A 26,304-nucleotide genomic window follows, 5' to 3' on the forward strand; every position below is an offset into this window, starting at 1 on the left:
TTTCGAACACTTTATTATAAAGTAGAGGTGTGCACGTGAGTAATATTTTGCTCACACTCACGCACACTCACGACGGAGAAATCTTATTAACACACACTCACGCACGATATTTTTTGGTAGGACTCACGCTCACGAAAAGAAAATTTGTACTCACGCACGAAAATGTTTTAAATGTCGTGACTCACGAAAAATATCGTGACTCACGAAAAATGTCGTGACTCACGAATAATTTTATGAGTGATTTACCTTTAGAACCTGACTGAAAACATGAGTATGATTAAAATCGTTTGCGTTATAAAAATCTTACCATCTAGGATGTCATTAAAATTATAAATGAATTCAAATCGTAAGCATTTTATGTTCGTCAGCGGGATTATTTTCGTGAGCGTGTTTTTCCGAAATTCGTACTCACGCACACTCACGAAGACATTATTTTCGTGACTCACGCTCACGCACGACATTTGGTTGGTTAATCACGCTCACGCACACTCACGCCGTTGCCGCCAGCGTGACTCACGACTCACGCGTGAGTCACGAAAAGTGGTGTAGGGTATAATATAGTCGGCCCCGCCCGACTTTAGACTTTCATTACTTGTTTTTTTTTTTCAATGTGAAAAGAATTCAAAGGACTAAAAAAAGATCGGGATATACGTCCCAGCAAAAAAATTGTGAAGTTCTTCTAAAGGCACAGCTTTAAAAGCACTTCCAAAAATCTGCTCCCAAATGTGTTCTTTAGTTTAACTAAAGAGGAAGTTCTTTTAGTTCAATTTTTTATAACTCAACTTTTTCATATTTTTATTGGGTATTTTTAAAATTTTGGTTTCAAATAAGTAAGAATTCAGAGTAAGCATTAATAAAATGTTCCAAATTATTAAAATTTTGTCGAAAAAAATGCAATATCCATTCTAGAAAAATTGCGAATTTTTGAAATCAAACGTTTTAGATGAGCGTTAGAATGCATAAAAATTCATAAAAAATGAAATAAATTATTTATTTGGCAAAATATCACAAGATATTTTAATCCACATCTAAAACACTGAATTGGGATCACATTTTAAGAAGTGATGCAAATTCAGTGTAACAGCTGTTGAAATGGTGGACATCCGACCTATGACAAGCTCACACTCAAAAAAAGGTGTACTTTCTATTTAACTAAAGCCAATTTAACTTTATTTTATTAGTTCATGGAATTATTATGGTTGGAGAATTTTTCCTTTACTCTAATAATTGTTTGCGTACGTTAGTTAAATGAACTAAAAAACGCAAAAAAAAATTATACAAAAATTAATAGAACATTTTGTAAAAATTTTATTTCTATAGAAAATTCTGTCAACATTTTATTTCTAAAGAAAATTATGTCAACATTTTATTTCTATAGAAACTTTTGTCAAAATTTTATTTCCATAGAAAATTTGGTCAAAATTTTATTTCTACCGAAAATCCGTTAAAATTCGTATTTCTTACAAAATAGTTCATTATTTCTTTAAATTTGTATATTTTTCTACAAATGATCATCATGATCTTCGTATGCCACAAGACATTTTTGCAATTTTGAACTCAAATTTTTTCCTTCAAACTAAAAAATTTTCTTTAACAAGCGAACAAATTTATTTATGTCTAACAAACTTTCTTGAATTTGTCGAAAAATAAAGGGTGATTCTTTTGAGGTTAGGATTTTCATGCATTAGTATTTGACAGATCACGTGGGATTTCAGACATGGTGTCAAAGAGAAAGATGCTCAGTATGCTTTGACATTTCATCATGAATAGACTTACTAACGAGCAACGCTTGCAAATCATTGAATTTTATTACCAAAATCAGTGTTCGGTTCGAAATGTGTTTATCGACAAATTTTGTTCAGCGATGAGGCTCATTTCTGGTTGAATGGCTACGTAAATAAGCAAAATTGCCGCATTTGGAGTGAAGAGCAACCAGAAGCCGTTCAAGAACTGCCCATCCATCCCGAAAAATGCACTGTTTGGTGTAGTTTGTACGCTGGTGGAATCATTGGACCGTATTTTTTCAAAGATGCTGTTGGACGCAACGTTACGGTGAATGGCGATCGCTATCGTTCGATGCTAACAAACTTTTTGTTGCCAAAAATGGAAGAACTGAACTTGGTTGACATGTGGTTTCAACAAGATGGCGCTACATGCCACACAGCTCGCGATTCTATGGCCATTTTGAGGGAAAACTTCGGAGAACAATTCATCTCAAGAAATGGACCGGTAAGTTGGCCACCAAGATCATGCGATTTGACGCCTTTAGACTATTTTTTGTGGGGCTACGTCAAGTCTAAAGTCTACAGAAATAAGCCAGCAACTATTCCAGCTTTGGAAGACAACATTTCCGAAGAAATTCGGGCTATTCCGGCCGAAATGCTCGAAAAAGTTGCCCAAAATTGGACTTTCCGAATGGACCACCTAAGACGCAGCCGCGGTCAACATTTAAATGAAATTATCTTCAAAAAGTAAATGTCATGGACCAATCTAACGTTTCAAATAAAGAACCGATGAGATTTTGCAAATTTTATGCGTTTTTTTTTTTTAAAAAGTTATCAAGCTCTTAACAAATCACCCTTTATTTACTTAAAGGGTGATACGGTCAAAATTTGGTCAATATAAACTTGACGTATTTCTTTCAATTTTGCATTTAAAAAACCTGAACACCCCTCATTTCGAAGGTGTGTGTGTGTAGAATGTTGCTCCTATTTCGATTTTGGAATTCACTCTTCAGTTGTCAAAATGCCGTCCAAGCAAGAAGAGCAGCGTATCAAAACTTTGCTCGCGCATCGCGAAAATCCGAGCTACTCGCACGCAAAGCTGGCAAAATCGCTAAAAGTTGCCAAATTAACCGTTACAAATGTAATTAAAGTGTTTGGGGAGCGTTTGTCGACAGCCAGGAAGTCTGGATCGGGGGGAAAACCGGAAGCCGCTGAGACGATAAAGAGAGTTGTCGGTAGTTTCAAGCGAAACCCTAACCTCTCTCTCCGAGATGCCGCAAATAAGCTGGGTGTATCGTCTACAACCGTGCATCGAGCCAAAAAACGAGCCGGACTATCGACTTACAAGAAGGTAGTGACTCCAAATCGCGATGATAAACAAAATACGACGGCCAAAGCGCGATCCCGGAGGCTGTACACGACGATGCTGACGAAGTTTGACTGCGTGGTAATGGACGACGAAACCTACGTCAAAGCCGACTACAAGCAGCTTACGGGGCAGGAGTTATATACGGCAAAAGGAAGGTGAAAAGTAGCAGATATTTTCAAGCACATAAAACTGTCAAAGTTCGCAAAGAAATATCTGGTTTGGCAAGCCATCTGTACCTGTGGCTTGAAAAGCAGCATTTTCATAGCTTCCGGGACTGTCAACCAAGAAATTTACGTGAAAGAGTGTTTGAATAAACGTCTGCTGCCTCTCCTGAAGAAACACGGTTGTTCCGTACTGTTTTGGCCGGATTTGGCATCTTGCCATTACGGTAAAAAGGCCATGGAGTGGTACGCCGCCAACAACGTGCAGGTGGTTCCCAAGGACAAGAACCCTCCCAACACGCCAGAGCTCCGCCCAATTGAGAAATACTGGGCTATTTTCAAGCGGAACCTAAAGAAGACCAAAAAACTGCTAAGGACGAGCAGCAGTTTAAGGCAAACTGGCTTTCTGCGGCGAAGAAGGTGGACAAGGTGGCTGTACAAAATCTAATGGCAGGTGTCAAGCGTGAGGCCCGGCAATTCGGATTTGGAAAAGCGAAAGCCTAACTGAATATTTTTCCTGAATTTTATACTAATTGAACTTGAAAAAGAAATTTAATTTGATTTTTTCAATAAACGATTTCACCGATTTACACGCGTTTTCCCTTGACCAAATTTTGACCGTATCACCCTTTATTTTTATGATATCGGCATGATGCCAGCGTTTGTAATACTGTTTAGTTAAAATGTTCTAAAAATATTCAAAATATTTTCCTCTGTTGGTTAAGCTACACTTGTAGTTTAGTCAATGTATGGTTTTAAACTGCAATAAAAACAACAACAATGCTTAAAGAACAAAACCAACAATAACAAAACAAAAAGAATGGAAAAATAAGAGGAAGCACGCTCAAAATAAACCCAGCCAACTGAATTCAAATCGATGATTTGACAGTGGCATAGGAAAAGAGATATGTTTGTTTTGAATTTATTTCGGCATAAGCCGGATATCATACAAAACCTTTTTTCGGGAGGTTCAAGTGTGGTTCATTGTTGGGTTTAATGAACTGCCTGAATTTATTCTGATAATTGGTTGATAGTTTTGCTGCAAGTAGAGGATGCTGATGAGGAATGTGTTAATTCCGAAACGTGCGTCCATCCAACCATCTTGCAGTCTATAGGGCTTTGCCCAAATAAATTTGACAAACATTCTTTTCCTCTGTTGGTTAAGCTACACTTGTAGTTTAGTCAATGTATGGTTTTAAGCTGCAATAAAAACAACAACAATGCTTAAAGAACAAAACCAACAATTACAAAACAAAAAGAATGGAATATTCAAAATATTATAAAATTAACCAAAAGTTTTCTTCCTGGTGGGTTCACTGTTTTTTCAGTGCATGTTAAATTCATCGCTTCTGCGCCAATTTTGCCAAACTTCCGTATCCAAAAAGAACATTTTCATAGCTTTTTGGACGACACTTCTGTTTTGCTGGGGTATCAAACAATGCTCCATAGCTTTCATTTGCAGTATGTGTCATTTGCCCGGATTGCATTTGCACTATAAGCTTTTTGGCTCTGTATATATCACGTTCCATTCCGTTTCGTTTAAAAGTTTATGTTTCATGGTAATTTTTTTTTTTAAATTTTTTTTGTAATACTACATTTTCGATAGAAAATGTTTGTTGGGCTGTACTATATGTATGCATGCATGTGAGTATATACATTAAAGAATTCACTATACACTCAAAAAAAAGTGAACTCTCTATTTCACTAAAGCCATATTAACTTTATATTAGTTCATAGAATCATTATGTTTGGAAAAAGTTTATTTTAGTCAAATAATTTTTTGCGTATGTTAGTTAAATGAACTAAAAAACGGGAAAAAGTTATACACAAATAAAGCATATAGATTTCCTAATTTCGTATTTCTTACAAAATAGTTCATTATTTCTTTAAATTTGTAAATTTTACCAAAAATGTGTCCATCATGAACTTCGTATGTCACTAAAGACATTCTTGCAATTTTGAACTCCAAGATTTCTCTTAAAACTACAAAATTTTCTTTAACTACTGAAAAAATGTAGTTATGTCTAATAAATTTTCTTGAATTTATCGAAAAATATTTACTTATTTTTGCCATATCGGAGTGATGCCAGCGCTTGTAATACCGTTTAGTTAAAATTTTCTAAAAAAGTTCAAAATTTTCTAAAATTAATCGAAAGTTATCTTTCCTGGTGGGTTCACTGTTTTTTCAGTGTAGTGAGAATACTCACACATGTAGTAAAAGGTTTAAAATTACAACACTACCATGAATTGCGATACAAAACATTGGGTAGATGGTATTCATCACTCTCATGCCCTTTTACAAATTAGTTTTAAAATAAATATCCTTACCAATGATGGTGATGTTGGAAAAACTATGTTATGTGCCATATATCTTACACTTCATCAAGAGCAAAATTCAATAAGAATTATGAAAAGGTTAGGTTAGGTTCACTTAGACTATTCAGTCCATTGTCATAACACATTGGTGAACTTCTCTCTTATCACTGAGTGCTGCCCGATTCCATGTTAAGCTCAATGACAAGGGACCTCCTTTTTATAGCCGAGTCTAAACGGCTTTCCACATTACAGTGCAAACCACTTAGAGAAGCTTTGAAACACTCAGAAATGTCACCAACATTACTGAGGTGGGATAATCCACCGCTGAAAAACTTTATGGTGTTAGGTTGAAGCAGGAATCGAACCCACGACCTTGTGTATGCAAGGAGGGCATGATAACCATTGCACCAGGTGGCTCCCAAGAATTATGAAAAGAAAATGTGTAATTCATGAAGTACACAATTTTCCTAAATATGAAAATAGTTCATATTTTCATAAAATGGGTGAAGTTTGCTGAAAATGAGTTCAAAAGTTTCTCAAATTAGTAAATTTTACTTAAATTATGTCTGTCTATTGTGACAACTCAGTGATGATTATTCCAACAGAAATTATAATAACAATTACCGACATCTATTGAAAAATTATACCTCCAATTAAAAATTTAATCGATTGAATAAATGAATTAATATTCATAGAAACAAAAAAGTCGATACCGACCGAAATTTCCATTTGTACCCTCCACCGTGGATTGCGTAAAGTTCTACTAAACGCTGTCATCCACAACCCTAGTTAAGAAATTTCCACTTTGAGGATACTCCGGAAATCAAATCTGGGGATCGTTTTAAACTGATAGCTTGTTTCGTTTGGAAGTTAGCGCGATTTCACACACTCGCACGGACGGACATAGATCGACTCAGAAGTTCACCATGACCCAGAATATGTATACTTTATAGGGTCCGAGCTTGGTTACCACTCGTGTCAAAAAAAATTCTTTAAGAAAATTTTAAAATTTTAATACAAATCTACCAAATCTCAAAAAAAAAAATCAAAATTCCGTTAAAATTTTATTGCTATAGAAAAATTGGGTAAAATTTTATTTATATCGAAACTTGAAGTAGCTACTAGTCGGAGAGGAATGTTTTGCAAAATCTACCAAAACATCAAGAATTCTACCAAAGAAGAAGATTTTCTCAAAATTTAATTTCTATAGAAAATTTGGTCAATATGTTATTTCTTTAGAAAATTTTCTCAAAATTTTATTTCTATAGAAGATTTTCTCATAATTTTATTTCTATAGAAAATTTGGTCAAAAGTTTATTTCTACCGAAAATTCCGTTAAAATTTTACAACTATAACAAAATTGGACAAAATTTTATTTATATATTTTATTTCTCTAGAAAATTTTGTCAACATTTTATTTCATTAAAAGATTTTCTCAAAATTTTATTTCTATAGAAAATTCTGTCAACATTTTATTTCTATAGAAAATTATGTCAACATTTTATTTCTATAGAAATTTTTTTCAAAATTTCAAAACTCAATCAGAGTTTTAATTGGGCATAGAAAAAATTCTTGATTAAAAAATTAATTGATTTCATTACCAAATTTCAATTAATTTTTTAATTGATTCAATTAAAAATTTAATTGATGTTGATTGCAAAACTCAATTAATTTATTAATTAAAAAAGGTAACTATTTTCAATTACATTTTGAATTGGCTTAGAATTTTTATATGGATTAACAATTGATTGTTTGAAAAAAAATTTTAATTAAAAATTTAAAAAAAATGTTCATCACTTTTTTAACTGACTTAGTCTTCCGAACTTGATTAAAAAGTAAATTGTATCAATTAATTTTTTAATTAAAAATTTTAAAATTTTTCAATCATTGACTTAATTAACTTAATGTTTCTATCATGATTAAAAAGTTAATTGTATCAATTAATTTATTAATTGAAAAAATTTTCAACTTCAATTAACTTTTTAATTGGAAATATTTTGGTGATATTTTTTTTTCTGTGTATAGAAATTTTGTCCAAATTTGGATTCAATAGAACATTTTGTAAAAATTGTATTTCTATAGAAAATTTAGTCCAAATTTTGATTCAATAGAACATTTTGTAAAAATTTTATTTCTATAGAAAATTTTGTCAAAATTTTATTTCTGAAGAAAATTGTGTCAAAATTTTATTTCTATAGAAAATTTTGTCAAAATTTTATTTCCATAGAAAATTTGGTCAAAATTTTATTTCTACCGAAACCGTTAAAATCTTATAACTATAAAAAAAATTGGACAAAATTGTATTTATGTATTTTATTTCTATAGAAAATTTCGTCAACATTTTATTCCTTTAAAAGATTGTCTCAATATTTTATTTCTATAAAAGATTTTTTTATTTCTATAGAAAATTTTGTCAAAATTTTATATCTACCGAAAATTCCGTTAAAATTTTATTACTATAAAAATTTTGATTAAAATTTTATTTCTATAGAAAATTTTGTCCAATTTTTGATTCAATAGAACAATTTGTAAACATTTTATTTCTATAGTAAATTTAGTCAAAATTTTATTTCTATAGAAAATTTTGTTAAAATTTTGTTTTTATAGAAAATTTTGTCAAAATTGTATTTCTATAGAAAATTTTGTCAAAATTTTATTTCTGTAGAATATTTTGTCAAAATTTTATTTCTATACAAAATTTTGTTTCTATAGAAAATGTTGCAAAATTTTATTGCTATCGAAAATTGTATCAAAAATTTATTTGTCAAAATTTTATTTTGTTAAAAGTTGATTTGTCAAAATTTTATTTCTATGTTTCGTTTCTATAGAAAATTTTATTTCTGTAGAAATTTGGTCAAAATTTTATTTCTATAGAAAATTTTCTCAAAATTTTATTTCCATAGAAAATGTTGCCAAAATTTTGTTTCTATACAAAATTTTGTTAAAATTTATAATTTTGCCAAATTGTTATTTCTATAGAAAATTTGGTCAAATTTTTTTCCTCTAGAAAATTCCGTTAAATTTTCATTATTATAGAAAAATGGGGTAAAATGTTTATATCGAAAATTGAAGTACCTCTTACTTGGAGTGGAATGTTTTGCGAAAGCTACGAAAACATCAAGAAATCTACCAGTATGCCAAACAGTAAAAAATCTCTCATCAATTGGCAGCTACCATTTTTTAAAATTGTTAATTTAAATATTTTAATATTAATTTTTTTAATTAACATTTTAATTAAATAAAATATATATTTCTATATAAAAAAAATATAACAAAATAATAATTTTTGTAATTTACTACCCTTATAATGGGTATTCATAAGCTAGTTTGTTGCTAGTGCTTAAATCTTTTTGTTTATTTATTGCAATTTGCAATTATATTAAAAAACGTAAATAAATAATAATATATATTTCCAATCAAAAAAATAATTCGGAAAAAATTAGGTTGGACTCTGATCAAAAGAAAAATCCAACTATAATTATAACCGAAAAATTCAATGGAAATTATTAACTTTTGTAAACTTACAAGAGAATTATTTTATCTAATGAAAAAAATAATTATAAATACATAAACAAAAATATAACAAATAATTGATATCCTCATTTAACAACTTAGTTGATTTTTTCGTATAAAATTAATTAAATTTTTGCTTAAAAATAATTAAACAAAAACTCAACTTTGTCATTCCGTTTGTAACATATCGAAATATTGCTCTAAGACCCCATAAAGTATATATATTCTGGGTCGTGGTGAAATTCTGAGTCGATCTAAGCATGTCCGTCCGTCCGTCCGTCCGTCTGTTGAAATCACGCTAACTTCCAAACGAAACAAGCTATCGACTTGAAACTTGGCACAAGTAGTTGTTATCGATGTAGGTCGGATGGTATTGAAAATGGGCCATATCGGTCCACTTTTACGTATAGCCCCCATATAAAGGGACCCTCAGATTTGGCTTGTGGAGCCTCTAAAAGAAGCATATTTCATCCGATTCGGCTGAAATTTGGTATGTGGTGTTGGTATATGGTCTCTAACAACCATGCAAAAATTGGTTCACATCGGTCCATAATTATATATAGCCCCCATATAAACCGATCCCCAGATTTGGCTTGTGGAGCCTCTAAGAGAAGCATATTTCATCCGATCCGCTTGAAATTTGGTACAAGGTGTTGGTATATGGTCTCTAACAACCATGCAAAAAGTGGTTCCCATCGGTCCATAATTATATATAGCCCCCATATAAACCGATCCCCAGATTTGGCTAGTGGAGCCTCTAAGAGAAGCATATTTCATCCGATCCGGCTGAAATTTGGTACGTGGTGTTGGTATATGGTCTCTAACAATCATGCAAAAATTGGTCCACATTTGTCCATAATTATATATAGCCCCCATATAAACCGATCCCCAGATTTTGGCTTGCGGAGCCTCAAAGAGAAGCAAATTTCATCCGATCCGGCTGAAATTTGGTACATGATGTTGGTATATGGTCTCTAACAACCGTGCAAAAATTGGTCCACATCGGTCCATAATTATATATAGCGCCCATATAAACCGATCCCCAGATTTGGGTTGCGGAGCCTCAAAGAGAAGCAAATTTTATCCGATCCGCCTGAAATTTGGTACATGATATTGGTATATGGTCTCTAACAACCGTGCAAAAATTGGTCCACATCGGTTCATAATTATATATAGCCCCCATATAAACCGATCCCCAGATTTGGCTTGCGGAACCTCAAAGAGAAGCAAATTTTATCCGATCCGGCTAAAATTTGGTACATGGTGTTGGTATATGGTCTCTAACAACCATGCAAAAATTGGTTCCCATCGGTCCATAATTATATATAGCCCCCATATAAACCGTTCTCCAGATTTGACCTCCGGAGCCCCTTGGAGGAGCAAAATTCATCCGATCCGGTTCAAAGTAGGAACGTGGTGTTAGTATATGGTCGCTAACAACCATACCAAAATTGGTCCAATCACACAAAAATTGGTCCATATCGGTTCATAATCATGGTTGCCACTAGCTCCAAAAATAATCTACCAAAATTTTATTTCTATAGAAAATGTTGTCAAAATTTTATTTCTAGAGAAAATTTTGTTAAAATTTTATTCGGTTCACAATAAAATTTTATCATTGTCAAAATTTTATTTCTATAGAAAATTTTGTCAAAATTTTATTGCTATAGAAAATTTTGTTCAAATTTTATTCGGTTCATAATCATGGTTGCCACTAGAGCCAAAAATAATCGACCAAGATTTTATTTCTATAGAAAATTTTGTCAAAAGTTTATTTCTATAGAAAATTTTGTTAAAATTTTATTTCTGTAGAAATTTTTGCCAAAATTTTCTTTCTATAGAAAATGTTGTCAAAATTTTTATTTCTATAGAAAATTTTGTGAAAATTTTATTTCCATAGAAAATTTTTTAATATTTTCTTTCTGTATAAAATTTTGTCAAAATTTTATGTCTACTTTGTCAAACTGAATTATATACGTATTGGATCGATCTTTTTTGATTTAATATATACCACGTATGGACATACAATTTAGAAGATGGTGTTAGGAGGTTTTAAGATACCTTGCCATCGGCAAGCGTTACCGCGACTTAAGTAATTCGATTGTGGATGGCAGTGTTTAGAAGAAGTTTCTACGCAATCCGTGATGGAGGGTACATAAGCTTCGGCCTGGCCGAACTTACGGCCGTATATACTTGTTTTTTATTAAAATATATTTGTTATTTATAATTAATTCAGTGATTGATACATATTTTTTTTCTGTGTTGCATACATTAAATATGGAAGTTCTTAAAGTCTATTGTTTCTCTTAAATCTCTCTTTTGAATACACATTCTTACCACTAATGGACAATTATGATAGCAAATCCTATGTTTATTTATTATTACTTTTATTTTGTTGGTGGAAATTTGCTTGTTCATATTTCCATCATAAAGGCATAATTTTATTGTTCAATATTTACGTTCATCGTCGCTATTCGATGCTATTATTAAATTACGCCATGAAAAATGCAAAGAAAATGACAATCACCCCCTTGCGGATTTACTAAGCGTTCGGGAAAGATGAATATTTGTCATGTCAGCTCATAAATAAATAAAACGATTACCACCAACCCAGACACGCCAAGGAATAACGCATAAAATCCTCTACACACGACAACTGTGTCAAACAAAAAGACACCGCGAAAAAAACGTCAAGTAATAAATACACAAAATTGCCATTAACTTTGTTTTCTTTTTATAGAGTTTTTTTTTTTGTACGAGCATAAGTAAAATCAAAATATATAAAAATCAAATAACAATGCGTTTCATTTGCCCCCTCTACTGGTGGCTATTACATATTTCCACTCTCTTTGCATGATAATAATATCAAATAATCGTTATGATGCTTTACGAGCAGAGAATGAAGCCGACCCATTTTTGTCGGCGGCGGCTGACACTAAATATTTGCCTCCGGCGGCGGCGGCTTGACGGCTAAGCCGATAAAAAAATTATCTATTCGGCGGCGCAAAATTATCTATTATAAAATCAATTTGAAGTTTTCCGAATTGTAATAAGATTAGTTGTACAACCAATCCTACAATCAAATTTACATTTTATTCAAATTTTTTGAGCTAAATTTTTGTAAAACTATTACAGCAACATGATACTAATTCATTGAAGGTGGAAAGTTCAAAATTTTGGCAAAAACTATAACAAATGTTATTAAATTTTTCTGATATAAATCAATATTTTAGATTAATTGGCGGCTAAATTTGAGTCGAGATGAGTCGACATATTCGGCGGCGGCGTCGACTGCTAAAAACGGGTCGGCGACGGCTAAAATCGGCGGCGCGACTCGGCGGCTTCATTCTCTGTTTACGAGTACAAGATATTATAACCAAATTTGCTCTCTTATGAGACACACACACATACCATATACATATGCATACACAAAACACATCGAAATATAAACGCATTTCAATCAAAGACATTGTTCAATGTTTTAGGGAGACACATTGGGCTTAGATAAGGGATGGTAAATAACATTGTCTAAACTTATCTTTAGGGAACATTTTTGTATATTTTTCATATATATTTTTAAATTTGAATTATAAATAATGAAATGAAAATTTAATTTTTAAAATTATAAGCCATTACAAATTGCAATAATATTTGGAAAATTAATTTTTATCTGTTAATGAGAACAACGCACTACAGTCAAAGTTGCCACAGTTGGTAGAATTCTATCAAAAATTGTGGATTTTTACTGTTTGCTAGATTGGTACAATTGTTTCTGTTTTGGTAGATTTTGCAAAATATTTCTCTCTAACTCTAAATTTTCTATAGAAATAAAAATTTGAAAACATTTTCTATAGAAATAGGATCTTTGCCAACGATTTCTATAGAAATAAAATTTTGACAAAATTTTCTATGGAAATAAAATTTTATTTGGTGTTTTGATCTCAGTTTTAAAACCATTGTGTTGACTTAACTACAAGAGTAGCTTAACCAACAGAGGAAAAGAATGTTTGTCAAATTTATTTGGGCAAAGCCCTATAGACTGCAAGATGGTTGGATGAACGCACGTTTCGGAATTACCACATTCCTCATCCATCCAACCATCTTGCAGTCTATAGGGCTTTGCCCAAATAAATTTGACAAGCATTCTTTTCCTCTGTTGGAAGCTACTCTTGTAGATTAGTCAACACAATGGTTTTAAAGCTGAGATCAAAACAACAAATATGATTGAAGTACAAACCCACAATAAAAAACAAAACACGAATGAAATAAATTTTTGATAAAATTTCTATAGAAATAAAATTTTGACAAAATTTTCTATAGAAATAAAATTATTGACAAAATTGTCCTATAGAAATAAAATTTTGATAAAATTTCTATAGAAATAAAATTTTGACAAAATTTACTATAGAAATAAAATTTTTGACAAAATTGTCCTATAGAAATAAAATTTTTACAAAATTTTCTATAGAAATAAAATTTTTTTTCGTTTTGTTTGTTATTGTTGGCTTCTCTTCAATCGTTATTGTTGTTTTTTTGTTTTTTGATCTCAGCTTAAAGCCATGCATTGACTAAACTACAAGTGTAGCTTAACCAACAGAGGAAAAGTATGCTTGTCAAATTTATTTGGGCAAAGCCCTATAGACTGCAAGATGGTTGGATGTACAGCTGTTTCGGAATTACCACATTCCTCATCAGCATCCTCTACTTGCAACAAAACTATCAACCAATTATCAGAATAAATTCGGGTAATTCACTAAACCCAACGTGAACTACACTTGAACCTCCCGAAAAAGGGTTTGATAGTCGGCTACTGCCTAAGCAAATTTGCCAGCATATCTCTTTTCCTTTGCCAAACTCAAATCATCGATTTGTATGTATTTGGCTGGGTTTGTTTTGACAAAATTTTCTATAGAAATAAAATTTTGACAAAATTTTCTACAGAAATAAAATTTTGACAAATTTTCCACAGAAATAAAATTTTTGACAAAATTTTCTATAGGAAAAAATTTTCTATAGAAATAAAATTTTGACAACATTTTCTATAGAAATAAAATTATGACAACATTTTCTATAGAAATAAAATGTTGACAAAATTTTCTATAGGAATAAAGTTAGGAAAAAATTTTCCATAGAAATAAATTTTTGACAAAATTATCTATAGAAATAAAATTTTTGACAAAATGTTCTATTGAAATAAAATTTTGACAAAATTTTCTATAGAAATAAAATTTTGACAAAAATTTCTATAGAAATGAAATTTTGACAAAACTTACCTATAGAAATAATATTTTGGAAGATAAGACAAATTTGTAAAATTTTCCCTACATTTTGGAAGATTAATTTTGGCTCGATTGGTACAAAATCATTTGTTTGCCAGCTGTCTTCCAAGACATTAACAAAACCAACCAACAACTGCAATTCTGAGCACTATAAACATCTGTTTGGTGGGCCATCCTGACTTGGCACCGAATGACTTCTTTTTTTTCCTGTATGTAAAAAATAAAACGAGAGGTCAACGTTTTTCGATACCTGAAGAAGCTATTGATGCTTTCAGAAGGCATGTTTTGGAGATACCTGAATCAGAGTGGGAAAATTGCGACGACAATTGGTCCAAACGCATGCAAAAGGGTATAGATCTTATTGGGAATATTTTGAAGAACAATAAAGCAATTTTCGATGGTTATTATTTGCTTTTGTTCCCTTATTCTTTTTTAAATTGGCTCAACAGGGGACAATTCTATAAAAAGAGACATGTTACGGTAAAATATCTACTATTTTGTTAGAATTCAACCAAATGTGGCAACTCTGGGTGATATGATTTAGAGAGTGCAATGTAACGGTAAACATTCTTGGAGAAGAGTATATGAGCTTCAACCAGAGTAATTGAACTCAGCGCAATGATTTTTTTCTAAAATTACAAGGGCAGGCAAAAAACACACCCATTTTTATTTTTGCTACAAATGTAGGTTTTTTTTCTATTTCCACATTTTTTTAGCTCGAGAGTTGTTAAAATCACTTCCTAACTTTAAAGAATGAATGTCTTTATTTCTACAGCTCTAGGAGAAATCGAGAAACGACTTTTATTACAAATTGATAAAATATTAAAGAAATTAAATTTTTAAATCTTGAAATACAATTTCAGTTTAAGTTGCTATGTAAACAGGTCAACTTTGATATTAATCTACTTCTAAAATTCATCGAAAGTCTTTAGCATCGAAAGCATCCCTCTGAATTATGACTATAATTTGGGTCAAACCAATATTTTCTGCCGTAACCGTTGTGGGAACAAAGGAGAAAAATAAGTTAAATCACGCCATTTTGATTTCTATTTTACGTTCTTATTTACAATTAACTGAAGGATTTGCACTAGTTCAAATGTTCCTTAGTCATTATAATAGAATTAATTCTAAAACGTTTTAGAACTTTACCCGAATTGAATCTTTTATGTTGATATTTTTTATATTTGTAATAAATAAAGAAACTGAAATTTATACAATAAAATATTCTCCTCAGCCGGCAGAATTGAGGTGATCATATTCCTTCTCTGGGTGCATATTTCTTAGAATTTTATAATTTTTTTTTGCCGTAGGGAAATTTTTTGGGAGTAGGGAAAAAAGGTAATTTTTGAAGTTTCGTAAGGCGTTCCCAAGAATCCTCCTGGCATCACTGACTCAATGTCGTTTTTACTTGTTTTATGTAATAGCAATATATAATTTTTGACTCCATTAAATCCCGAAATCAAGAATACTATTTATTTGTTTGTTTTTTTTTGCTTTTTGGTTAAATAACATACAAGCATTTGCCCATAAAATCACTGTCCTTCGTTCCTATCAACTTCACATGCCAAAGACCAAATTCTTCAACGATTTCATGATGATCATATTCCTTCTCTGGGTGCATATTTCTTAGAATTTTATAATTTTTTTTTTGCCGTAGGGAAATTTTTTGGAAGTAGGGAAAAAAGGTAATTTTTGAAGTTTCGTAAGGCGTTCCCAAGAATCCTCCTGGCATCACTGACTCAATGTCGTTTTTACTTGTTTTATGTAATAGCAATATATAATTTTTGACTCCATTAAATCCCGAAATCAAGAATACTATTTATTTGTTTGTTTTTTTTGCTTTTTGGTTAAATAACATACAAGCATTTGCCCATAAAATCACTGTCCTTCGTTCCTATCAACTTCACATGCCAAAGACCAAATTCTTCAACGATTTCATGAACAATTTCATTTTGTAACTACATACGTTCATATGTTTGAATGATCCCATCTACATATGAGAACGAGTGGGTGGCTGTTCATATGTAATATATGTGTGTGTTTGTTTGTATACGACATAGAGAGCAGAAGCAACAACCAATAAATTTCATATTAAATTTTTTGGTGTCCTCTGATGTTATGTAAAACAACAATAACACTAACACCAACAGCAACAGAAACACCATTATCGAGTACATCATCATTGAAAAACGTTAAGCCTCAAGGCTGTGATATAAAAAGACACAATAAACAACAACAAACCATAATCACTACACACAAGCCCTTTGGCGTTTGGCTGTTTTTCTGGTTAGGTAACATATTTCCTGTCAAAATCAGGTCATAAACGCTATTCGTTGCAGTTCCTATAAATTGTACACTATGATGACATGCCACAAAAAAAGTGAAATTTTTTTTTGGAGGTTGAAAGTCGTATTTTGCACCAAATATCTGCTAATATTTGCAGTTTTATTTGAGTTTTGATATTGCTAGTTTTCATTAACAATATTCAAGTTGAATAAGAGTACCACTTGGAATGTCATATTGAATGGGGGATATGGTTGCCACACTGGAAAAATCCACAGTTAAACTAAATTTAACAAAAAATTTGTTTGTAGTTATGTTTTATCATCTCAAACATTTTACGAACTGGTTTTGTCAAAATTTTATTTCTATAGAAAATTTTGTCAAAATTTTATTTCTATAGAAAATTTAGTCCAAATTTCATTTCTTAAGAAAATTTAGTTAAAATTTTATTTCTTAAGAAAATTTTGCCAAAATTTTATTTCTATAGAAAATTTTGTCACAATTTTATTTCTATAGAAAATTTTGTCAAAATTTTATTTCTATAGAAAATATTGTCAACATTTTATTTCTATAGAAAATTTTGTCCAACTTTTATTTCTATAGAACATTTTGTCAAACTTTAATTTTTATAGAAAGTTATGTAAAAATGTTATTTCTTAAGAAATTGTTGTCGACATTTTATTTCTATACAACATTTTGTCAAAATTTAGAAAAATTTAATTCTTTAGAAAATATTGTCAAAATTTTATTTCTATGTAAATTTTTTAAAAAAATTTATTTCTGTAGAAAATTTTGTTAAAAATTTATTTCCATAGAAAATTTCGTCGATATTTCATTTCTATAGAAAATTTGGTCAACATTTAATTTCTATAGAAAATGTTGTCAAAATTTTATTTCTATAGAAAATTTTGTCAAACTGTTATTTCTATAGAAAATTTTGTCGAAATTTTATTTCTTCTGATTATTAATTTTGTTCGGCTTACCCCCATTTTCATAAAGCTCCTTTAGTGTTCCGTTAACTAACCAACTTTTAAACCGTATTAGGGACGAAGCTGTGATCTTGCCTTTATATCCCATAGGCCAGTTGTTAACTTAACTGACGAAAATTTTTCAGTTAAAGTTAACCGGAGAGAATATATTTGCAATTTACTTTCTGTTAACTGGCAGTTAAAGCCTAACAGAGCTACATGAAAATGGCCGTTAAGGTCATAGAAACAATCGATTATTGATTTGTTTTAATATTTATTTCCAATATTTCGGTTAGTGCCCACTAACCATCTTCTGGGATTTTGTATGTGAGTTCGTGTGATGCTGTTCGTTCTGCAAGTCACCGTACACGTACACTATAGAAAATTTTGTGAAAATTTCATTTCTATAGAAAATTTTGTCAAAATTTCATTTCTATAGAAAATTTTGTCAAAATTTTATTTCTATCGAAAATCTTGGGAAAATTTAATTTCTATAGAAAATTTTGTCAAAATTTTATTGCTACAGAAAATTTTGTCAAAATGTAGTTTCTACAGAAAAATCTGTCAAAATTTTATTTCTATAGAAAATTTTGTCAAAATTTTATTTCTGTAGAAGATTTTTTCAAAATTTTATTGCTATAGAAAATTTTGTAAAAATTTTCTATCTATAGAAAATTTTGTCAAAATTTTATTTCTATAGAAAATATGGTCAAAATTTTATTTTTATAGAAATTTTTGTCAACATTTTATTTTTATAGAATATTTATACCCTTCACCACTACTGTGGTACAGGGTATAATAAGTTTGTACATTTGTATGTAACGCCAAGAAATAGTGGTCATAGATCCATCTTTTAGTGTACCGATCGGCTTAGAATTAAATTCTGAATCGATTTAGCGATGTCCGTCTGTCTGTCCGTCCGTCTGTCTGTATATGTAATTTGGTGCACAAAGTACAGCTCGCAATTTAAGTCCGATCATCCTCAAATTTGGCATAGGGCCGTTTCTTGGGACAGAGACAATCGCTATTGGTTTTGGAAAAAATCAGTTCAGATTTAGATATAGCTCCCATATATATTTATCCCCGATTTGGTCATAGTTAGCGTGTTTATCAACCGATTTTCTTGAAATACCGTACATCCAAATATTTTATGAATCTCGAAAATCTTGCAAAATATCAGCCAAATCGGTTCAGATTCAGATAAAGCTCCCATATATATCTTTCGTCCGATTTAGACTCATATGACCACAGAGGCCAAAGTTTAATACCGATCTTCGTGAAATTTTGCACAGAGGGTAGAATCAGCGTTGCCAGAATTGTTTCACCAAAAACCGCTAGATTTGTCCAAAAAACTAGCCAAAAAAAGCTAAAAAATTTAAAAAAATAGCTAGAAAAAAAGCTAATTTTTTTTTATCAAAAGTCACATTTTTGAATTAAAATTTAACAAACTTAAAGGCTTTATTTCACTTAAAAAGCATAATATTTTAATTGTATTCAATTTAATTCCATTTCTGTGAGACTGTAATAAAATCTAAGTCATATTAGCTCTGTTGGCGTACTCGATACATTTTGATTACTATCACAAATTTTTACTGGAAGTCCTTCGTTTATATTTCCTTGTAAAAACATTTTTCTCAGTGAACTTGCAATTGTCAGTTGGTTAATCATGTCACATAGAACTGCATTAGAAAATGTCACATAGAACTGCATTAGAAAATATCTATATATTTCGTTTTAACTGAATTAATGATAAATTCGTGAACGTGTACACTTCTCCTAATTTTACCCAAGAGAATAAAACCCATTATAACTGTCTTGCAAGTTTATAATGAATAACTTTTATTCGAAAATTTCCCAAACCTACTGTTGTCCAATTTTCGTAAATGTAAATCCATCCCATTAATAAATAGCAGATTTGTTTTGATCCTATCACTACGAATTTTTTATTGCATTTTTTGGTGTTAAAAAAAATAATACCACATTCAAAACTTTATTTCCTTAATTATTTCTATGTTCGGTTCCAAAGATTTTGTACACTAATGATTTTTGTATTGATTCCGAGTCAAATTTGAATTTATTCGTTTTCTCAGCTTTTTCTTCATGAGCTATCACAGTGCTTTAAAAACGTGCTAACGAAAACTTAAATTTTCAAATTCAGACTCGACTTTAAGTAGAAATTAGATAAAAACGAAGTTTTATCCATATTTCAATAGGAACATGCCGAAAATAAAAAAAGCCAAAAATAGCTAAAAGGGTCATGAAAAAAAGCCAGAAAAAAAGCTAAAAGCTAAATGCATTTTTTTCCCGCTAAGCGTCTTCAAAAAAAGCCAAATCTAGCGGGAAAAAAGCTAAATTGGCAACGCTGGGTAGAATTGACATTCTACCAATGCTTTGTAAATTTGATCGAAATCGGTTCAAATTTAGATATAGATCCCATATATATCTTTCGTCCGATTTGAACTTATATGGCCACAAAAGCCAGAGTTTTGCCGTGATTTGCTTCAAATTGTGCACAAGCGGCACTTTTAACGATACTATTGTATATGCCAAATATGGTCAAAATCGATTCAGATTTAGATATAGTTCCCATATATATCTTTCGTCCGATTTGAACTTATATGGCCTCAAAATCCAGGGTTTTGCCGTGATTTGCTTCAAATTTCGCACAAGGAGTACGTTTAGTAGTATCGGTAATTGTGCCAAATTTGGTTGAAATCGGTTCAGATTTAGATATGGCAAAGTTATACTCCCATTTACGTGAAATTTCGCATAGATAGCATAATTATTATTCTAACTATACATGTCAAATTTAGTCAAAATCGGTTCGGATTATGTATAGCTCCCATATATACGTACACCAGAGTTGGGGAAATATGGTAGACTGTTACACATTTTAGACCCATTTTCAATAGAAGTTTCCTCCAATTAACTGGATAGCGTTAGCCGATTTAAATTTTAATTCTAGAGATTTTGTAGAAGTAAAAAATTTGTCTCCTTTATATAGCTTCCAGCAAATGTGAAGTAGTTGAAATGGTAACACAAACAATGGGTGAAGGGTATAATATAGTCGGCCCGCCCGACTTTAGACTTTACTTACTTGTTTATTATATTTTATTTTCATGGAAAATGTACTACATATTCGGAGAGGAATATTTACATAATTTATCAAAACCTCAGGAATTCTAACCACTATGGCAACCGTAGATACAATGTGAATAAATTTTTATTGACGGTCAAATGTTCAGGCAACATTAAATGTATGCTGGTCCCTCTAATGCCTAAAGTTATCTCATGATGATCGTGCAATATCAGTTGGCGCACATCATCAATGGTTTCCGGAACAACAACTGGATTTTAGATGACCTTTACGAAATTTGTCTTGAAGTGAACCACGACCTCGAGGTGGTCCTTGACAAAGCTTCATCGCCAAAATTGAATTACCAATCAATAGTTCTTGAGTTAATCCTCGTCCAAGGTTGTAAAAACTAATCGCAAAATTTACGGTAGAGTTGGCACTTGGCAGATTGCAACACTAGTGTTGCCCAATCCCGAAATATAAAAATCCCCCAACGTAAGAAAAATTGTTCACTTTTTGTATTAAAATTTATAACGGCAGTTGATAACACTGATAAAGGGCTACCTTTAGCATTTTGTAGATTTAAGTAAATGTCACATTTCCTGTCCTTACTTTGATAGAAAAAGGAAGGAATTTTTTTGTTTGCCAAAGGCTTATAACTTACCTGCAGAATAACATGGGGCAATGCAACTGGATTGCCACCCACCACGCCCGCGGTACGGAAAAATGTCAACAGAGATCGCATGGTAAAAGGTAAAGCGAAACACAAACGACGCTGCCAAGGTGAGCTAGCTGTAAGGGCCTGAAAGGGTAAAAAAATATAAGAAAATATTAATGCACAAAAGGTTATACATGTCAATGGAAAGGACTAAATAAGAATGCGAATATTCTAACATATATGTACGCTTTAAGAAGAAAAGGAACAAAGTAAACAAAAGATAAATATTTCTAAGAAATGTTCTTTGATGATTGTAATTAAATATTTTTAGAAATTTTAATCATTTTAGCATTGGATAACCAAATGTTCTGGATTAAAGATTTATAAAAAACATTTACAAAATGTTCTGGATAGCTGATGCAAATAGGGCTTCCTCCTGTACTACTGTAGAAAAAGGCGTTCTACCGAAAACCATGTTCTACGTCCACTTAAACGCAGAAAAAAATTTCACGAAAAAATTTCCAATTAAAGTCTTGATTGAGGTTTTAAAAATATTCAATTAAAAATTTAATTGACTCAACAATTTTTTTAATTGAATCAAAAAATCAATCACAAAAATAGTATCAATTAATTTTTTAATTGGCTCAATTATTTTTTAATTGATACTACCATTTCTATGGTTGAAGACATTTCAATTAAAAAATTAATTGGATCTATTAATTTCGTGATTGAATCAGATTTTTTGTTTGTTTGAATTTAATTGAAATTTAAACAAAATTGATTAATGTCACTTATTCCATAATCATGTTAGCGCCACCACTACCATCTTTGTTGAATTTTGACTTCAAGTGGAGAGAGTGAGAGTAATGGGCAAATGCAGTGATTGCCAAATAAAATCCTATTAACCATGACATATGAAAAGTATGAAAAATGTGTCTTTTGCCATAACATTGTTTACTTGCCATAATGGGTCTTACTAATTAATGTCTAATTTTATCTTTCTTCCAAAACTCAAAAGTATGACACAGTAAATAAGCGAACATTTACTTTCCTGACTCATGGAAAATGCTGGTGGCAAGTGATAAAGAAAACCTTGCACGTGTATGGAATGGCGTAGTGTATAACCTTGGAAATTGCTTTAAATGTGTCTCTTATACCTAAAGACCCTTGGCCTTGTTTAAACTAAAACCCTTTTATTCATTTAAACAAGTTCATACAAAAAAAGTATTGGTAAATATTTTTTTTTGGAAACTTATCAAAATTCATATATGCATTTTTATTTCTTTTGTATAGCAATAAATACGTTTTGGCCTTCCTGTATGTGTATTTTTCAAATGACTCTATTTTTATATTTACAAATATTTTTGTAAATGAGTTTCAAAAAAAAAAGTTTGTTATAAGAGTGCCAAAGGGAAGTTGGAGGTGATATCAAAATATAATTATTACCCTTGTTGTAAAGTTTATCGCTTTGGTGTTTTGTTCTTTGACAAATTGACATTTATATGAAACTTTCGTGACCTATGATATTTAAGGGCAGTTTAAAACATTTATATTTAATTTTAATAAATGGTTGCAAGTAGCAATATTTTCAATCTATATATTAAGCTATTTTTATGGCCTTTTAATGTGTGGTTTTTGTATTAACTTTGTATGTAAAACTTATTAAAAATAAAATTAATTGAAAAGTCTATTTTTTCCAAATTTAGAAAAAAATTGGAAACAGACCAAATTCGTATTACCCCAGATCAAAAGCAATGTGTTAAAAAAAAATTGATACAAAAAAGCTACGTTTGAAAACTTTGATGAAATTTTTGTGGTTAGTATGAAAAAAAAAATGTTTTTTCATCGCATGAATGAATGACCCCTCTTATCAGCGACAATTTTTTGGGTGAGAAAATTTTGTCAAAACTTTATTTCTATAGAAAATTTTCTCAAAATTGTATTTCTATAGAAAATGTCCTCAAAATTTCATCTATATACAATTTTCTAAAAAAAAACTTATTTTCTAAAATTGTTATTTCGGTAGCAACTTTTCTAAAAATTTTATTTTTAAGGTGGATATTAAGTTCGAGTTTAGCCGCTAAAATCGTCATTTTTTCACGATTACTTTTCTTTAATAATTCATTTTAAAGAATACAAACTTCGTGAAAATTTGCTTTGAGATATTCCCCATCAAGTTATAATGAAATCTGCAACAAATATGTATAATTTTATGACTTTTTTTACTGATTTAGTTTTCACTTTAGTGAAAATTAGCGGCTTAACTCGAACTTAATACTCACCTTTATAGAAAATTTTCTCAAAATTTTATTTTTATATACAAATTTTTCAAAATTTTTTTTAAATTTTGTTTCTATATAAAATGTTCTAAAAAATTTATTTCTATAGAAAATGTTTTCAAAATTGTATTTTATATAAAATTTTCTCATTTTTTATAGAAAATTTTCTCAAAATTGTATTTTTATAAAAGAAATTTTGTCGTTTTCATATTCATTTCATTCATTCGTATATTTGGTGATCCTTAGGACAACCAGATTGTAAATCTTATGTTATATATGACGCAGTATATTATTTCTATAGAAAATTTTCTCAAAATTTTATTTCTATAGAAAATTTTTTCAATATTTTATTTCTATAGAAAATTTTGTCAACATTTTATTTCTATATAAAATTTATAAATTTTTTCCTATAGAAAATTTTCTTAAAATTTTATTTCTATATAAAATTTTGTCAAAATTTTATTTCTATAGAAAATTTTGGCAAAATTTTATTTCTATAGAACATTTTCTCAAAATGTTATTTCATTAGAAAATTTTGTTAACATTTTATTTCTATAGAAAATTTTCTAAAAATTTTATTTTTATAGAAAATTTTCTGAAAATTTTATTTTTATAGAAAAAAAATTTCAAAATTTTATTTCTATAAAAAAAAAATTCTTAAAATTTCATTTCTATATATTTCTATATAAAATGTTCTAAAAAAATATTTCTATAGAAAATGTTTTCAAAATTGAATTTCTAAAGGGTGATACGGTCAAAAATTCTTCAAGGGAAAACGCATGTAAATCGGTGAAATCGTTTATTTAAAAAATCAAATTAAATTTCTTTTCAAGTTCAATTAGTATAAAATTAAGGAAAAATATTCAGTTAGGATTTCGCTTTTCCAAATCCGAATTGCCGGGCCTTACGCTTCACGCACAGAAAAAACATGTTTGGACATGGTTGCCGCATCCATTTAATGCTTATTTAGAGTATGTAATTGTCGCGAAAACCATGTATTTTGTCTTTGTAAAAATAATTTTCGAGCGGAGAAAAATATATGTTGGCAATAAGCATTTAAATGGTTCTCAAATGACGCAAACATGTTCTATTATTTGAATGATAGAACTTGAGACCATTGTATGGTCAGGAAAATCATGTACCTGACCATTCAATTTTTTTTTTACTTTTTTGCAGAGAAAAAAGTATTTTTATAGTTTACGTATAGACATGCCACAACCACTACATGGTCATACAGACCATGGACATTGTTTTCGTGACCATTTAATTTTTTAATTTTTTTGCAGCGACAAGAATTTTATAAAAACATTTAGCAGGTACACACGATTTTCATTTTGCGCGTCAGTCGTGTGTTGATTGTTTCTTGGAATGGACGCAGAATACGGAATTATTGTGTTTTGTTAATTTATTTATTCAGAAATGGCACGTGGTTTTATGTGAATACAAAAAAGGAAAGTGTAATTGAAACAAATGTACCTGGTTTTTGTTCTGCATTTTGACATATGGTATAATTTATTTTTATTTGCAGTTATATGATGTCTGTGTTTGTACATTTGATGGGCACGAAGTAAATATGGAATGATTACTTATTGTTGAAATTGAACCAAACTAGAGTGTGTAAAAATATGTGATGTTTGCTTGCACGACATTATAAATACAAATAAACAATGAATTAGTTTATAAATAAATAAAAACAAATAAATAAAGTTGATTTTGTGTTTTCTTTTCTCAAGTGGGACCTTTTTTCGACGACGAAAAAAGTTTTTTCATAAAAATCAAAACATTTTAGGTTGTGACCATGTTCTTTTAACTAGAAGAAAAACATTTTTGACGAATAACATAACATTTTAGATCGTGACCATTGTCTTTTAATGGAAACAAAATTCTTTTTATCAATATAATAACATTTTAGATGAGGACAATTGTATTTTTCTTAGAACCATGTTCACTGAGCCAACATGGTTGCAGGTTAAAATGTTACATGGTCGCCGCAAAAATTGCTGCTATCATATTATTTTGCTCTTCGAATATGATTGTGACAATCATGTTTCTTCTCTGCGTGTTGACACCTGCCATCAGATTTTGTACAGCCACCTTGTCCACCTTCTTCGCCGCAGAAAGCCAGTTTGCCTTGAACTGCTGCTCGTCCTTAGCAGTTTTTTTTGGTCTTCTTTAGGTTCCGCTTGACAATAGCCCAGTATTTCTCAATTGGGCGGAGCTCTGGCGTGTTGGGAGGGTTCTTGTCCTTGGGAACCACCTGCACGTTGTTGGCGGCGTTCCACTCCATGGCCTTTTTACCGTAATGGCAAGATGCCAAATCCGGCCAAAACAGTACGGAACAACCGTGTTTCTTCAGGAAAGGCAGCAGACGCTTATTCAAACACTCTTTCACGTAAATTTCTTGGTTGACAGTCCCGGAAGCTATGAAAATGCTGCTTTTCAAGCCACAGGTACAGATGGCTTGCCAAACCAGATATTTCTTTGCGAACTTTGACAGTTTTATGTGCTTGAAAATATCTGCTACCTTTCCCCTTCCTTTTGCCGTATAAAACTCCTGTCCCGGAAGCTGCTTGTAGTCGGCTTTGACGTAGGTTTCGTCGTCCATTACCACGCAGTCAAACTTCGTCAGCATCGTCGTGTACAGCCTCCGGGATCGCGGTTTGGCCGTCGTATTTTGT

At 30.7% G+C, this 26,304-nt stretch overlaps 1 protein-coding gene across 5 annotated transcripts in view; it reads right to left on the reverse strand.

Moving 5' to 3' along the window:
• LOC142222505 (uncharacterized) overlaps nt 1-26,304 on the reverse strand; it is a 329,961-nt gene that overhangs the window by 9,668 nt on the left and 293,989 nt on the right. For all 5 annotated transcript variants that reach the window (XM_075292674.1, XM_075292675.1, XM_075292672.1 and 2 more), the window contains one exon: nt 21,354-21,491. In XM_075292674.1, the coding sequence (XP_075148789.1) occupies nt 21,354-21,491 (138 nt within the window). The remainder of the gene's footprint in view (nt 1-21,353; nt 21,492-26,304) is intronic.

The sequence above is a fragment of the Haematobia irritans genome, chromosome 1 (genome assembly GCF_050003625.1).
Source record: "Haematobia irritans isolate KBUSLIRL chromosome 1, ASM5000362v1, whole genome shotgun sequence".
NCBI classification, from domain to species: Eukaryota; Metazoa; Arthropoda; class Insecta; order Diptera; family Muscidae; genus Haematobia; species Haematobia irritans.